This window comes from Aphelocoma coerulescens, chromosome 31 (genome assembly GCF_041296385.1).
Source record: "Aphelocoma coerulescens isolate FSJ_1873_10779 chromosome 31, UR_Acoe_1.0, whole genome shotgun sequence".
Taxonomy (NCBI): domain Eukaryota; kingdom Metazoa; phylum Chordata; class Aves; order Passeriformes; family Corvidae; genus Aphelocoma; species Aphelocoma coerulescens.
Genome location: NC_091044.1, coordinates 1,630,720 through 1,644,124, shown reverse-complemented (window position 1 = coordinate 1,644,124; position 13,405 = coordinate 1,630,720). Strand labels below are relative to the sequence as shown.

General features: G+C 66.6%; 2 protein-coding genes across 2 annotated transcripts; one reads left to right on the top strand and one right to left on the bottom strand.

Annotated features, from left to right (window-relative positions):
- Window positions 1-1,598: 1,598 nt before the first annotated feature.
- RBM3 (RNA binding motif protein 3) lies at window positions 1,599-6,474 on the top strand. The gene is made up of 7 exons (XM_068998248.1): window positions 1,599-1,665; window positions 2,267-2,436; window positions 3,234-3,340; window positions 4,396-4,501; window positions 5,043-5,124; window positions 5,648-5,712; window positions 6,394-6,474. The coding sequence occupies exons 2-6, from the start codon at window positions 2,334-2,336 to the stop codon at window positions 5,709-5,711; spliced, it is 462 nt and encodes a 153-aa protein (XP_068854349.1). The 5' UTR covers window positions 1,599-1,665; window positions 2,267-2,333; the 3' UTR covers window position 5,712; window positions 6,394-6,474.
- A 278-nt stretch (window positions 6,475-6,752) lies between these two features.
- On the bottom strand, window positions 6,753-13,381 carry LOC138100359 (transcription factor E3-like). Its single transcript, XM_068998179.1, is given in 13 exon segments — window positions 6,753-7,428; window positions 7,430-7,666; window positions 9,000-9,147; window positions 9,566-9,641; window positions 9,762-9,818; window positions 10,117-10,216; window positions 10,724-10,822; window positions 11,290-11,373; window positions 11,375-11,470; window positions 12,228-12,419; window positions 12,421-12,463; window positions 12,694-12,897; window positions 13,254-13,381. Coding segments are annotated over 13 exon segments (1,572 nt in total). The 3' UTR covers window positions 6,753-7,320.
- Between the last annotated feature and the right edge of the window lie 24 nt (window positions 13,382-13,405).

Here is a 13,405-nt window from a genome sequence, read left to right as displayed (position 1 = left end):
TCTTGGCCTGCCTCGCCTTACTCAGAGGTTGCTCAGGCCTTACTAAGAGGTTACTCAAGCTCGTCCCGACGCCGGTGTGCTCCACGCTCGTCGCCGGGCTCGTGTGGTGGCCTTACAGCACTTGATGCTTACTCAGAGGTTACTAAGGCCTTAGAGGGCGGGTTTGGGGTTCCGCAGTGGCGCCGCCACTGTTGCTACTCCACCTTTACTCAGACCCTACAAAGCCCCTCTTCTGCTTACTCAGCCCCTCCTCAGTCTCTCCTTCAGCCCCTCCTCGGCTCCTCAGCGGGCGCTCAGCTGACCCTTTACTCACGCGTTACTCGGCCTCCGGTGTTCCCCGCTCCCCCTGCACTTCCAGGCCTTTTCTCCGAGGATACTCCACGGATACTCCTCCTCCTCCTCCGCCGCTTGCTGAGGCGTTACTCGCCCTTTACACTCCCAGGACGTGCTCACCCATCCTCTGGGGTCCGTAGCTCTTACTCCGAGGTTACTCAGCCCTTGCCGTCCTCCAGGATCTCGAAGTTCCTCGAGGTTTGCTACGCTGAGGCGACTCGGGCGCTACTCCAGGGCAGGAGGGGAGCAGCCCTTCCTCAGGAGTTGCTCCGCCCTTACTCCGAGCTCCTTGCGCGCCCAGGGCCGCGCCGCCGTCACTCTGAGGTCAACCCTCGCTCTGAAGTTACTCAGTCCTTACTCCGAGACCGCTCGGCCGCCACTGCTCCCCGCAGTCCCCACGCCGGGACTGACCGGACGCTACTCCAGACTTACTCACGGTTTACTCCGGGCCGCACTCAAGGGACGCTTTTCCACGGGCGGGACGGCGCGCTGCCGGCTCCCGGGTTACTCACACTTTACCCCGAGGTTACTCCCACCCCCCCCAGCCCCCCCCCCCCCATTCCCATCCAGCCTCACTCAGGATCGCCTGCCCCTCCCCCCGCCCCTCCCCCCTCTATAGGTACCGTGTATACATGGGGGGCGGGGCAGGGGGCGGGGCTTTTTATATGCAGTGGGAGGGGTCCCCGAAGCCCCTCCCCCACCCCATGGGGGGGCGGGGCCGCCGGAGCCCCTCCCCGAGGGGGGCGGGGGTCCCCTATAGCGCCCTTGGGGGGGGTTTCTATAGGGGATGGGGCCCCCCCGGGGACACCCTGACCCCAATGGGGGGCGGGGGGGAGGGGAGGGTCGTCCCCCCCACTCCCCGGTATGACGTCACACGGGGGGAGGGGAAGGGGCGGGGTCGCGGCGTTTCGGCTGTAACGGGACCGACCATTAAAGCCTCCCCGGGAGCGGTGTGAGCCTGTGTGACCCCCCCCCCGTCCCCGAGACCCCCCGGGAGCCCCTCCGGGCGAGCCCCGGGCTGCGACCGCCCCCCTCCCCGGGACCCCCCCCCCGGGGGTCGAACACCGGGACCGCCCCCCCCCCCGCCTTTCCCTCCTCCTCCCCCCCCCCCCCCCATTCCAGGCGCTACCACGCGCTCTCCCTCTCCCACCCCCCTCCTTCCCCCCCCCGGCCCGGCCCCAATGGTTTCTCCCGCGCGCGCGCGGGGGGCGGGGCATCAGCGGGCAGCCAATGGCGTGGCGGCGCGGGCGGTCACGTGGGGGGCGGGGCTGCTTGATAACCCCGGGGCGGGGCGGGCGCGGCCGCAGTCTTGGGCCGGTCGGCGCCGCTCGGGTGAGTTCCGGTCGCTCCTATCGCGACTCTTTCCCCCTTTCCCCCCTCCTTCTATCGCGATAATCGCGGCTTTAGGTGCTGCCGAGGCTCGCTTTTCCCCTCCTCTCCCCTCCTTTCCTCTCCTTTTCCCGCCCCGGCGCCCTGAGGGCCGCGCGGGATTCGCGCGTGCGCCGTGAGGAGGGGGGAGGGGGAAGGGGGCGGGGCCGGTGCGCGCGGGAGGCGGGAGCGGCACTTCCGGTGTTGGCGCCCACGTGGCCGGGGGGGGACTCACGTGGGGGGTGAGGGTGACGTCATGGGGGCGCCGGGAGGGACTCTGTGACGTCAGCAGCAGGGGACGCGTAGAGCCGGCGAGGGGTGATGGCGTCACGGGGGTTTCTGCAAGATTGGGGTTCCCTGGAGAGCTGTGACGTCACTGGAGGACTCCCCATGGGTGGTGATGTCCTGGAGGCTGTTCGGGGACTGTGACGTCATCAGACACCGGGGGGAGGTTCGGGGGGGTTGCTGCGAGGTTTGTGACGTCACAGGGGAACCCCGGGAATGCCCTGCTTTGGTGGGGAGGGGGAGGGGCGGGGTTATGACATCACAGCTGCTCTGTCCCCAGGTTATAACGTCACTGTAGGGGCAGGGCCCCGCCTTATGACGTCACAGCCGGCCCCGCCCCCCCACGCATGGCGGCAGAGGAGGGGAAGTTGTTTGTGGGGGGCCTCAACTACGACACGGACGAGCAGGGCCTGGAGCAGCACTTCAGCTCCTTCGGGCCCATCTCCGAGGGTGAGGCCCCCAAAACCCCCCTGGGACACCCCAAAACCCCCCAAAACAGCTCCAGGACATCCAAAACCCCTCCGCAGGACCCCCAAAAAACCCCCCTGGGACACCCTGGACACCTCAGCACCCTCCCCAGGACACCCCAAAGCGTCTTCAGGACCCCCAAAAACCCCCCCGGGATATGCCAATACCCCCTGAAACCCCCAAAACAGCTCTGGGACATCCAAAACCCTCCCCAGGATCCCCCAAAAACCACCCGGGACCCCAAAAACTCCCCCAGGACACCCTGGACACCTCAAAACCCTCCCCGGGATACCCCAAAACCTCCCCAGCACCCCAAAAACCCCCCTGGGATACCCCAATATCCCTTGAAACACCCAAAACAGCTCTGGGACACCCCAAAATTCCCCCCAGGGCATCTCTAAACCACCTGAGCCACCCAAAACTCCCCCTGGGACACCCCAAAAACCCCCCTGGGACACTGAGCACGCCCCAAAAACGCCCCCGTGCCGCAGGCATCCCAATCTTTCCCCATAATCCTCCCCCAGAAACTCCCGGAATGCCCTGAATTCCTTTTTTGGGAGCATTCCCACCCCTGGAATCCTCCTGGAGCACCCCAAAAACCCCCCGGAGCTCCCCAAACCCCGCTGTGGCACCGATGCTTTACGGGATTCATTTCCCTCCTTCCGAGACCCCGTTTTTGGGGGGTGGTCCCGAGCCTCCTTCCCCTTCCTCAGTGGGGGTTTGGGGGTGGTCCCAGCCCCTCCTGACCTCGCTGTCCCCCTCCCCATCCCCCTCCCCAGTGGTGGTGGTGAAGGACAGGGAGACCCAGCGGTCCCGGGGCTTCGGCTTCGTCACCTTCACCAACCCCGAGCACGCCAGCGACGCCATGCAGGCCATGAACGGCGAGGTGGGCGCTCCTGGGGGGGTCTGGGGTCTCCTGGGGGGCCATTTGGGCTCCCTGAGGGGACATGTGGGGTCTGGGACACTCAAAAACTGGTTGGGAGGGGCATTTGTGGTCCCTAAGGGGACGTTTGGGGTCTCCATGGGGGTCTGGGATGCCATAAGATGGATTTGGGGGTCCCTGAGAAGACATTTGGGGTCCTCAGGAGAGTCTGGGACACCCAAAAATGGGTTTGGGGGCATTTGGGGATCCCTGAGCGGCCATTTGGGGTCTCCAAGGGGATCTGGGATGCCATAAAATGGGTTTGGGGTTCTTGAGAGAGTCTGGGACACCCAAAAATGGGTTTGGGGGGACATTTGGGGTCCCTAAGGGGCCATTTGGGGTCTCCAAGGGGGTCTGGGACACTCAAAAACAGGCTGGGAGGGCCATTTGAGGTCCCTGAGGGGCCATTTGGGGTCTCCAAGGGGGTCTGGGATGCCTTAAAACGGGTCTGGGGGACATTTGGGGTTTTCAGGAGAGTCTGGGACACCCAAAACCAGATTTGGGGATATTTGGGGTCCCTGAGGGAACATCTGGGGTCCCTAAAGGGATCTGGGATGCCATAAAACGGGTTTGGGGGGCATTTGGGGTCCCTGAGGGGCCATTTGGGGTCCCCAAGTGGGTCTGGAGGGGCATTTGGGGTGCTCAGGAGGGTCTGGGATGCTCCGAAACAAGTCTGGGGGATCCCCCAACAAGACTTGGAGTCCGTGAGGGGCTATTTGGGGTCCCCAAATCGGTCTGGGGGGCCATTTGGGGTCCCTGAGGGGCTGTTTGGGGTCCCTAAGAGGGTCTGGGACACCCTAAAGCAGCTTTGGGATGACCCCAGAGAGATTTGGGGGCCCTTCAGGATCTCAAGAGTCCCTCAAAAGAGGTCTGTGGGTATTTTGGGGGGGGTCTGAGCCATTTTTAACGGGGTCTGGGGGCTGGGTGGGACCTACACGGGTTTGGGGCGCTCAGAGGGGGGCTGGGGGATCCCAGGAGGGACCGAGGTGACCCCAAAATTGTCCCCAAACCGTGGGCAGTGCCTGGACGGGCGGCAGATCCGGGTGGATCACGCCGGGAAATCGCCCCGAGGAGCCCGGGGGGGCTACGGGGGGGGCCGGGGCCGCGGCCGGGGCTACGGCCGAGGTGAGCAGGGGGGGTTTGGGGTCCGGGGGGGTTTGGGGAGGGGGTCAAGGGGCTCTTTTGGGGGCGTCAGGGTTTTGGGGAGGGGGTCAGGGGGCTCTTTTGGGGGTTAATGGGGTCTGGGTAATTCGGGGGGGGGGGGCTGCAGGGTTGTTAATGGAGAACCTGGGGCTTTTTGGGGAGGATTTTGGGGGGGATTTGGGGTGGCTTTGTGGGGTTTTGGGGTGGGGGGGGGATTTGAGGGGTATGAGGAGGATTTGGGGGCTTTGGGGTGGCTTTGATGGGGTTATTTTGGGGCATTTTGAAGGGGAGGGGGCTGAAGAAGTTCTGGGGGAGATCTCTGGGCTTGGAGGGGGGCGTTTGGGGGGTGGTGGTTGGATTTTGGGGTGGGGGGCACAGGAGTCCGAGCTGGGGGAGAGCAAAGACGTTTTTGGGGGAGTTTGGGGCTTTGAGGATTTTGGAGAAGTTGGGGGCGCGTTGAGGAAGGGTTTGGAGGGTTTTCTTTTTTCCCTAGAATCCCACAAAATTCGGGGTTTTCCTGCAGGGGGAGGCGACCGCGGCTACGGGGGCCGCTACGACGGGCGCAGCGGGGGGGGCTACGGGGGGTCCCGGGACTACGGCGGCCGGTGAGTGGGGGAGGGGTCTGGGGGGTGCTGGGGGGATCCTGGGGGTATTGGGGGGAGGGGTCTGGGGTGATTTCTGGGGGTCCAGGGGGTGTTGGAGGGGATTCAGGGGGTCCTGGAGGGGTCTGGGGCTGCTGGGGGGGGGATCCAGGGGGTCGCTGAGGAGGAGTCTGGGGGGATTCAGGGGGTCCTGGAGGGGTCTGGGGGTATCCAGGGGATGCTGGGGGGGGGGTCTGGGGGGATCCAGGGGGTGCTGGAGGAGATCCCGGGGGTCTTGGGGGGATCCTGGGGGTGCTGGGGAGGGGTCCAGGGGGGATTTCTGGGGGTCCAGGTGGGTCTCGGGGGAATTTGGGGGATGATGGGGAGGGGTCTTTGGGGGAGTTCTGAGGGGGTTCCGATAAAGTTGGGAAGGGTCTTTTGAGGGTCCTGGATGTCGAGGAGGGGCTTGAAGAACCCGGGGGGGGGGGGGATGGGACATTTGTGGGTCTGGGGGTCACCCCTGGGTGCTGAGCCCCCTCCCCACCAGGAACCAGGGGGGCTACGGCGAGCGCTTCCCCTCGGCCTCCTACCGGGACAACTACGACAACTGAGGTAGGGACGCGGTGACCGGGGGGGTGGCACCCCCAAAAATGACCGGGGACACCCCGGGAAACCCCCCCTGCACCCGGCTGGGCACCCCCAAATCCCCTCTGTCCCCGCAGCCCCCCCTCCCAACCCCGTTTTTGGGGTGCACGCAGTTTCCTGATCCCTCCCCCGAATTATTGGGGGGGATTTTAGAGCTGCCCCCACCCCCCTCTTACCCCAAATCGCAATTTTGGGGGGTCTGGGGGGGGGGTGCAGCCTCTCCCCAATAATTCTGTGGTGCCCCCACCCTCCCCCAGCTGTGTCCCCGATTTTGAAGAGTTTTGGGGTTCTCAAGACCCCAAAATTCTCATTTTGAAGAGGCCCCAATGCTTCCTGAGCTCCTCTCAATTATTTCGGGGTGGTTTTGGGGTTTTCTGCTGATGGCAAAATGCTCCTTTTTGGGGTTTTGGGGAGACCTTTGAACCCCCCTCCCCCAAATTGTTTCGGGTGGTCCTTGAACCTTCCAAAACCCCGGGTTTTGGACACTCCCCCATTAATTTGGGGGCCACTTCTGGGTTCCTCCCATGTCCCCCATTTTGGGGGAGGTTTGGGGTCCCCGAGTCCCCCAACCCCCCCTTTTTTTGTGGGGGGGGGAGGGGGGGGGTCTCCCGAGTGCCCCTCCCCCACTGATCTCCTTCTCATCCTCAGCTCGGACCCTTGGTGCTGGATTTTGGGGGGGGCCCTCCCCCCCCGGGCCATGGATGGACGCCGAGGGGGGGTTGGGATGGGATGGGGGAGGGGGGTCAAGGGTGGGGGAACCCCAAATTTGTACAACCCCCGGTCCTATTAAAGGTCAGAGCCCTTCCCGAGCTGCGGCTCTTTTTTTTGGGGGGGGGGGGGGTGGTTGGGGGTGGGGGAGGGGTCTGTGCTTTTAGGGGGGCTTCAATCCTTGTGGGGTGACCCTGGTGCTAAAGGGGGAGATTTGGGGTGCCCTGAGGGGTTGGGGGGACCCGGGCACGGGACAAAGGGCGCGGGGCCTCCGTCGTTACCAAACTTTTATTTCCCACGTGAGGGTCCAGTACAAAATCGGGGAGGGGAGGGGAGGGGGTAAATGCGGGGTGTGGCCCTTTAAGTGGGGCCGGTGGGCGGGGCCTCTAAAAGGGGGCGTGGTCCGTGGGGCGTTAGTAATGGGCGGGGCAAGTGTGAGTGACAGCAAAGGAGGGCGGGGCTTCGCGTGAGGGCCCAGCCCCCAGGAGCTCCCTGATTGGGCGAACCGGGAAAGAGGCGTGGCCTCATTACGGGGCGGGGCCTTCAAAGAGCCACGCCCAGGTGGGGGCCCGACGCCAGCGCCTTAAAGGGGCCACACATTGAGGGCGACACCGCTCCTTTAAACCGGCCATGACCGGCAGCGCCCCTTTAAGAGGGGTCCCACACGGGGCGCCTTAAAAGGGCAACGCGCCTTAAACGGGCGGGGTCCCCATTAAAATGCGCGCGCCCGATTTAAGACTCTTAAAACGGCACCCGGTGGGGACCACCTGACACGGCCTCGGGGTGGGCGGGGGGGGTCCCTAAAAGATGGGGAGGGTCCCTAAAAGTCCCCCCTCCCTCCCGGCCCAGGGTCCTTCCAGGGCGGCCTCAGGGCTCGTCCTCCATGCTGAGGCTGCTGCGGGGGCTGGAGGCCCGCGAGGGGCCCGGGGAGGCCAGGAGGGCGCCGGGGGGGCCGAGGGGGGCCAGCCCCCCCCCCGTCGTCCATCAGGATGTCCTCGAATGTCCCCTCGGGTCCCCCCAGCCCCAGGGGCAGGGCCAGCCCCGGGGGGAGCTCCTCGGCCACCGCCAGGTCCAGCAGGCACTGGGGGGTGGGGGGACCCCCCGAGGGGAAGGGGGGACCCCCCGAGGTTTCCTCGCAACCCCCCCCCTCTGCCATGGGGGCCGCGGGGGGATTCAGGGGGAGCCCGTGGAGTTGGGCCTGGAGCTCCAGTTCCTGGGGATGGGGGGAGGGGGAGCTCGGTGACCCAAATATCCCAAAAATTCCTCCCCCAAATCCATCAAATCCCCCAGATCCCAACCCCAACATTCCCTGGATTCTGCTCCCCCTGATCCCGTGGGAAACCCCCGCCAGGCCACACCATAACCCCCCCAAAAGCCATCCCAGCCCTGGAACATCCCTAAGACCCCCCCAGCGTGCCCCTCACTGACCCCCAGACCCCCAAATCCCGCCCTTCCCAACCCCAATCCCCCCCTTCCAGCCCCAATCCCACATTCCCAGTCCCAATCCCTTTTTCAGCCCCAATCCCCCATTCCCACCCCCGATCCCACCCTTCCCACCCCAATCCCTCATTCCCACCCCTCTCCCCCACTCCCGCCCCGCTCCCTCATTCCCAGCCCCGCTCCCGCCCATTCCCACCCCAATCCCTCATTCCCACCCCGCTCCCCTATTCCCAGCCCCGTTCCCCCATTCCAGCCCCCACTCCTGCCCATTCCAGCCCCGCTCCCCCATTCCCGCCCCGCTCCCTCATTCCCACCCCGCTCCCCCATTCCAGCCCCGCTCCCCCATTCCCACCCCGCTCCCTCATTCCCGCCCCGCTGCCCCATTCCCGCCCCACTCCCCCATTCCCAGCCCCACCCCACTCCCCCATTCCAGCCCCACTCCCCCATTCCCACCCCACTCCCCCGTTCCCGCCCCACTCCCCCATTCCACCCCCGTTCCCCCATTCCAGCCCCACTCCCCCGTTCCCACCCCACTCCCCCGTTCCCGCCCCACTCCCCCATTCCCACCCCACTCCCCCATTCCCACCCCAATCTCGCCCATTCCCAGCCCCACTCCCCCGTTCCCACCCCACTCCCCCGTTCCCGCCCCACTCCCCCGTTCCCGCCCCACTCCCCCATTCCAGCCCCACTCCCCCATTCCAGCCCTGCTCCCCCATTCCCACCCCGCTCCCCCATTCCCACCCCGCTCCCCCGTTCCCGCCCCACTCCCTCATTCCCGCCCCGCTGCCCCATTCCCGCCCCACTCCCCCATTCCCAGCCCCACCCCACTCCCCCATTCCAGCCCCACTCCCCCATTCCCACCCCACTCCCCCGTTCCCGCCCCACTCCCCCATTCCACCCCCGTTCCCCCATTCCCAGCCCCACTCCCCCGTTCCCACCCCACTCCCCCGTTCCCAGCCCCACTCCCCCGTTCCCGCCCCACTCCCCCGTTCCCGCCCCACTCCCCCATTCCCACCCCGCTCCCCCATTCCCACCCCACTCCCCCATTCCCACCCCACTGCCCCGTTCCCGCCCCACTCCCGCGTTCCCCGGGCGCGTTCCCGGACCTGCACGCGCAGCTGGAGGCTGCGGTTCGCCTGCTCCAGGCGCTGCTGGTGCAGCTCCAGCTCCCGGGATCGCTGCGTCTCCTTCTGCAGCTTCCGGATGTAATCCACGGACGCCTTCAGGATCGTGCCCTTGTTCCAGCGCATCTCCCTGCCAGGACCCGGATCGCACCAGCATCACCCATGGGATCTCCCTCAGGATCACCCCGATCCCATCGGATACCCCTGGATGCCGGGGACCCTCCCAGTTGTCCCTTCCAGGACCTGTCACGGGGGAAGTTTCCCTTCCAGGACCCCCCAGGAAATTCCTGCACATTGGGATCCCTCCCAGGACCCATCATGGAGATCAAGTTTCCCTTCCAGGACCTGCCATGGACACTTGGGTCCCTTCCAGAACCCACCCTAAGGGCCGTTGGCTGCCAAACTTCCCTTCCAGGACCCCCTGAGGGAACCCCTAAACGTCGAATTTCCCTTCCACGACCCACCACGGGAGTCCCTGGCTGCCAAATTTCCCTTCCAGGACCCCCCCGCAGGTCCCAGCCCCCCCCCGGGACCCCTCCCCCACTCACGGGTCGTTGGATTTGGGGATCAGGGTCCCCAATTCCTTGATCCGATCGTTGATGTTGAAGCGCCGGCGCCGCTCGACTGCGGGGGGGGGAAGGGGGGGACACGTGAGACCCTCGGTGACCCCCCCAGGAACCCCCCCCCAGCCCCTGGGGACCCCTGGGGACCCCTGGGGACCCCCCCGGGCCCCCCCAGACTCACTGAGGTTGTGGTTGTCCTTCTTCTGCCGCTCCTTCAGCAGCGCCTTGGCCTCCGTTTCTGGGGGGAGGGAGCACAGTCAGAGACCCCTCCCCACAATATGGATCCCTCCTTCCCACCCCGCATGGAGCCCCTGCCCAGGGGAGCCCCCAAAATCAACCTCAGAGCCCCCCCCGGGACCCCCAGATGGACCCCTGGGACCACCAGAGTGACTCCCCCAACCCTTTCTAATCCCCCAAAGACCCCTCCCCACCACAACGACCCCCCCCCTCAACCCCTTTTAACCCTTTAAGGCCCCCCCGAGGACCCCTCCCCACCCCCCAGGATCCCCCAAAGACCCCCGCAGGCCCCCCCGTACCTGAGAGCTCGGCCTTGACCCGGGGCAGCTCGGCCGGGCAGGAGCTGCTCCCGCCCTGGGGGGGGCTGAACACCTCCAGGAGGGGCCCTGGGGCCGGGAGCTGCCGGAAGGGGAGGGGTCAGAGCGGCCACGCCCACCCTGACCACACCCACCCTGACCACACCCACACTGACCACACCCACACTGACCACGCCCACACCGACCGCACCCACCCTGACACGCCCACCCAGTCAAACGCCTCCCCCCCCGGCACGGGGGAGTTTTGGTGAGGCCACGCCCACCACAGGCCACGCCCACCCCGATCTGACCACGCCCACTCATTATAAACCCCCACCCTCAATCCATCGATCATGGGTTGGCCACGCCCCCTCTCCAGCCACACCCACTCCGCTCTTCAATGGCGGCAAGCCACGCCCCCATGCCCTTATATGGAAACACCGCGCCCCCGCAGCGCCACGCCCCCGCCTTATTTGGGCAAAGCCACGCCCACCCCGCCGCACCGCCCGTGGAAGGTGGGCGGGGCTTCCACAAGCCACGCCCCCGGTGAGTCAAAAGGGCGTGGCCTGTGTCGGGCCCCGCCCCCAGGTCTCTTAAAGGGCCCGCGCACCGTGCTGGGCAGGGGGAGGGGCCCCTCGGCGGGGCCGAAGCTGAGCAGCTCGTCATAGCTGGACTCGAGGCTGATGATCTCATCGATGACGTCATCGATCTGCACGGGGCGTGGCAAAATCGGCGTCATGGCTGCCCGTGGGACCCCTCCCCTCCCCTTTATGACATCATCAATCCCTGTATGACGTCACTGCCCTCCCACTATTGCGCCATCACCCCCTTATCACATCACCCGTCCCCCATGACGTCATCACCACCTCTTATCACACCCCCACCCCCCTCGTCACGCCACGCCTCTCCTTATGACGTCACCACTCCCTTTATGACATCATCGTCCCTTACGACATCGCCCCCCCACCCCGTATGACGTCACCACCCTGACTCACCACATTACACCCCCCCTTACCACACCCCCACCCCCGTATGACATCACCCCCCTTATCACACCCCCATCCCCCCTTATCATGCCCCCCTCTTATCACCCTCCCCTTACCACGCCCCTAGCCCCGCTTATCACTCCCCCCTCCCCCCCTTTATCACACCCCCACCCCCCCCCTCCCCCCCCACCTCCTTCTCGTGGTGCAGCAGCGCCGGGGGGGGGCTCTGGGGGGGCTCTGGGGGGGGTCCCTGGGGGGGGCTGGCGCTGCCCCCCCCGCCCCCCGCGGGCGTGGCTCAGGTACTGGCGCAGCTGCTGCCGCTGCGCCGCGCGCAGGTGGTACCGGGTGGGGTTCTCCAGGTGTGTCTGCACCTGGGGGCGGCAGGAGAAGGGGTGAGGGGACCCCCAAAAATATACAGAGACCCCCCCCAGAGCCCCCCCCCCTCCGATCCATCCCCCAAATCCCCAGAGTCCCCCTCCATCCCGTATCATGCCCCGAGATTCCAAATTTCCCTCCAATATCCCAAATTTCCCCCCCCGATATCCCAAATTTTGCCTCCAATATCCCAAATTTTCCCCCCTCAAAATCCCAAATTTTCACCTCCAAAATCCCACATTTTCTTCCCCAACCCATCCCCCCAAATCTGCAAAGCCCCCCAAATCCCCCTGCCCTGACATCCCCAAACCCCTCCCAAATCCCCCCTATTCTCCCCAAACCTCCCCAAACCCCCAAACCCCTCCCAACCCTCCCTAATTCCCCCCAAACCCCCCCAACTCTCCCCAAATCCTCTCTGACCCCTCCCAAATCCCTCCAATTCTCCCCAACCCCCCCGACCCCTCCCAAACCCCCCCATTCTTCCCAAACCTCCCCCCAATTCCCCCCAAATCCCCCTGACCCCTCCCAAAACCCCCCAATTCTCCCCAAACCCCCCCAATTCCCCCCAAATCCCCCTGACCCCTCCCAACCCCCCCTCAATTCTCCCCAACCCCCCCCAATTCTCCCCAAACCCCCCCCAACTCACCCCAAATCCCCCCAAAACCCCTCCCAACCCCCCCTCAATTCTCCCCACCCTCCCCCAATTCTCCCCAAATCCCCTCCAAGCCCCTTCCCCCCTCCCCTTTTCCTCACCTTGAGCACCTCGGGGGGCACATGGGGGGGGGCCCGGGTGCCCGGGGGGACCCCCACGGCGATGGCGGGGGAGGGGCCGGGGGTCCCGGGGCCCTGGGGGGGTCCGGGGGGGCCCCTCCTCTCCCTCTGCTCCTGCTCCTGGGCCTGGGCCCGCATCAGCTGCTGCCGGAGCAGCACCCGCGACGAGGGGGGGGGCCGCGGGGGGTGTCCCCATGGCCCCGGGGGGGGCGGCAGAGCTGCGGAGAGGAGGGGGTTAATTGTGGGGAGGGGGGCGTTAAAAGGGGTTTGGGGGGGGAGAGGTTTGAGGGGAGTCTGGGGGGGATTTGGGGTGGGGGGGGCGCAGGAAAGGGGGATGGGGGGAGTCAGGTATGGGGGGGGGGTGGGGGTGTCCCCATGGCCCCGGGGGGGGGAATTGGGGGAGGGATAAAGGGGTCTCAGGGGGTTTTGGGAGGGGGAGTCCCAGTACCTGGGGGGGGGCAGGGGTTGGCTCTTCAGGCAGTAGAAGGGTCCGGGGGGGTCCGCGGGGGTTCCGGGGGGGTCCCCGGGGTGGGGGTCTCCAGCGGGGTCCCCCGGGGGGGCGTCACTGGGGGTGTCCCCGGGGGTGCCCCCTCCGGGGGGGTCCCACTCGATGTCGGCCACGATGCCGGACTCGGGCAGCACCGAGCTCAGGCTGGGGGGGGGAGGCACGGGGGGCGGGGTCAGCGGCCTCATAGAGCCCTCCAGAGCCCCCCCAATTTACCCAGAGCCCCCCAGATTAACCCCGCAGCCCCCCCAGACCCCAAACTCTTCCCACACCCCCCCCCCCAGATTCAATCTACCCCCCCCAAATCCCCCAGAACCCCCCCAGATCCCCCATAGACCCCCCCCCCAAATTCCCCCCGGGACCCTTCAGAGCTCCCCCTTGGGACCCTCCCAAATCCCTCCTCGCCCCCCCCCAGCTCCCCCCCGACCTCCCCCCCACCTCGCACCGCCCCCAAACTCCCGGGGGTCCCCCTAAGCCCCCACCCCCCCGGGACCCCCCCTCACCTGAGCAGCCGCAGGGTCTCGGGGGTGCTGGGCCCCTCCAGCAGCACAAAAACCGTGGGGGGGCCCTGGGGGGGCACCGGGGGGGGCCCGGGGGGCGCAGGGGCCCCCTCGGCCGCCCCTCGGGACATCGCCCCCCCCCCCCCGCACCCCAC

What these genes read in the sequence shown, in the direction of transcription:
- RBM3 (XM_068998248.1), top strand. Translation starts at nt 2,334, where the DNA reads ATGGCGGCAGAGGAGGGGAAGTTGTTTGTGGGGGGCCTCAACTACGAC. An exon ending in TGCAGGCCATGAACGGCGAG is followed by an intron (nt 3,341 to 4,395) that starts GTGGGCGCTCCT and finishes AACCGTGGGCAG; the next exon opens with TGCCTGGACGGGCGGCAGAT. An exon ending in CGGCCGGGGCTACGGCCGAG is followed by an intron (nt 4,502 to 5,042) that starts GTGAGCAGGGGG and finishes GTTTTCCTGCAG; the next exon opens with GGGGAGGCGACCGCGGCTAC.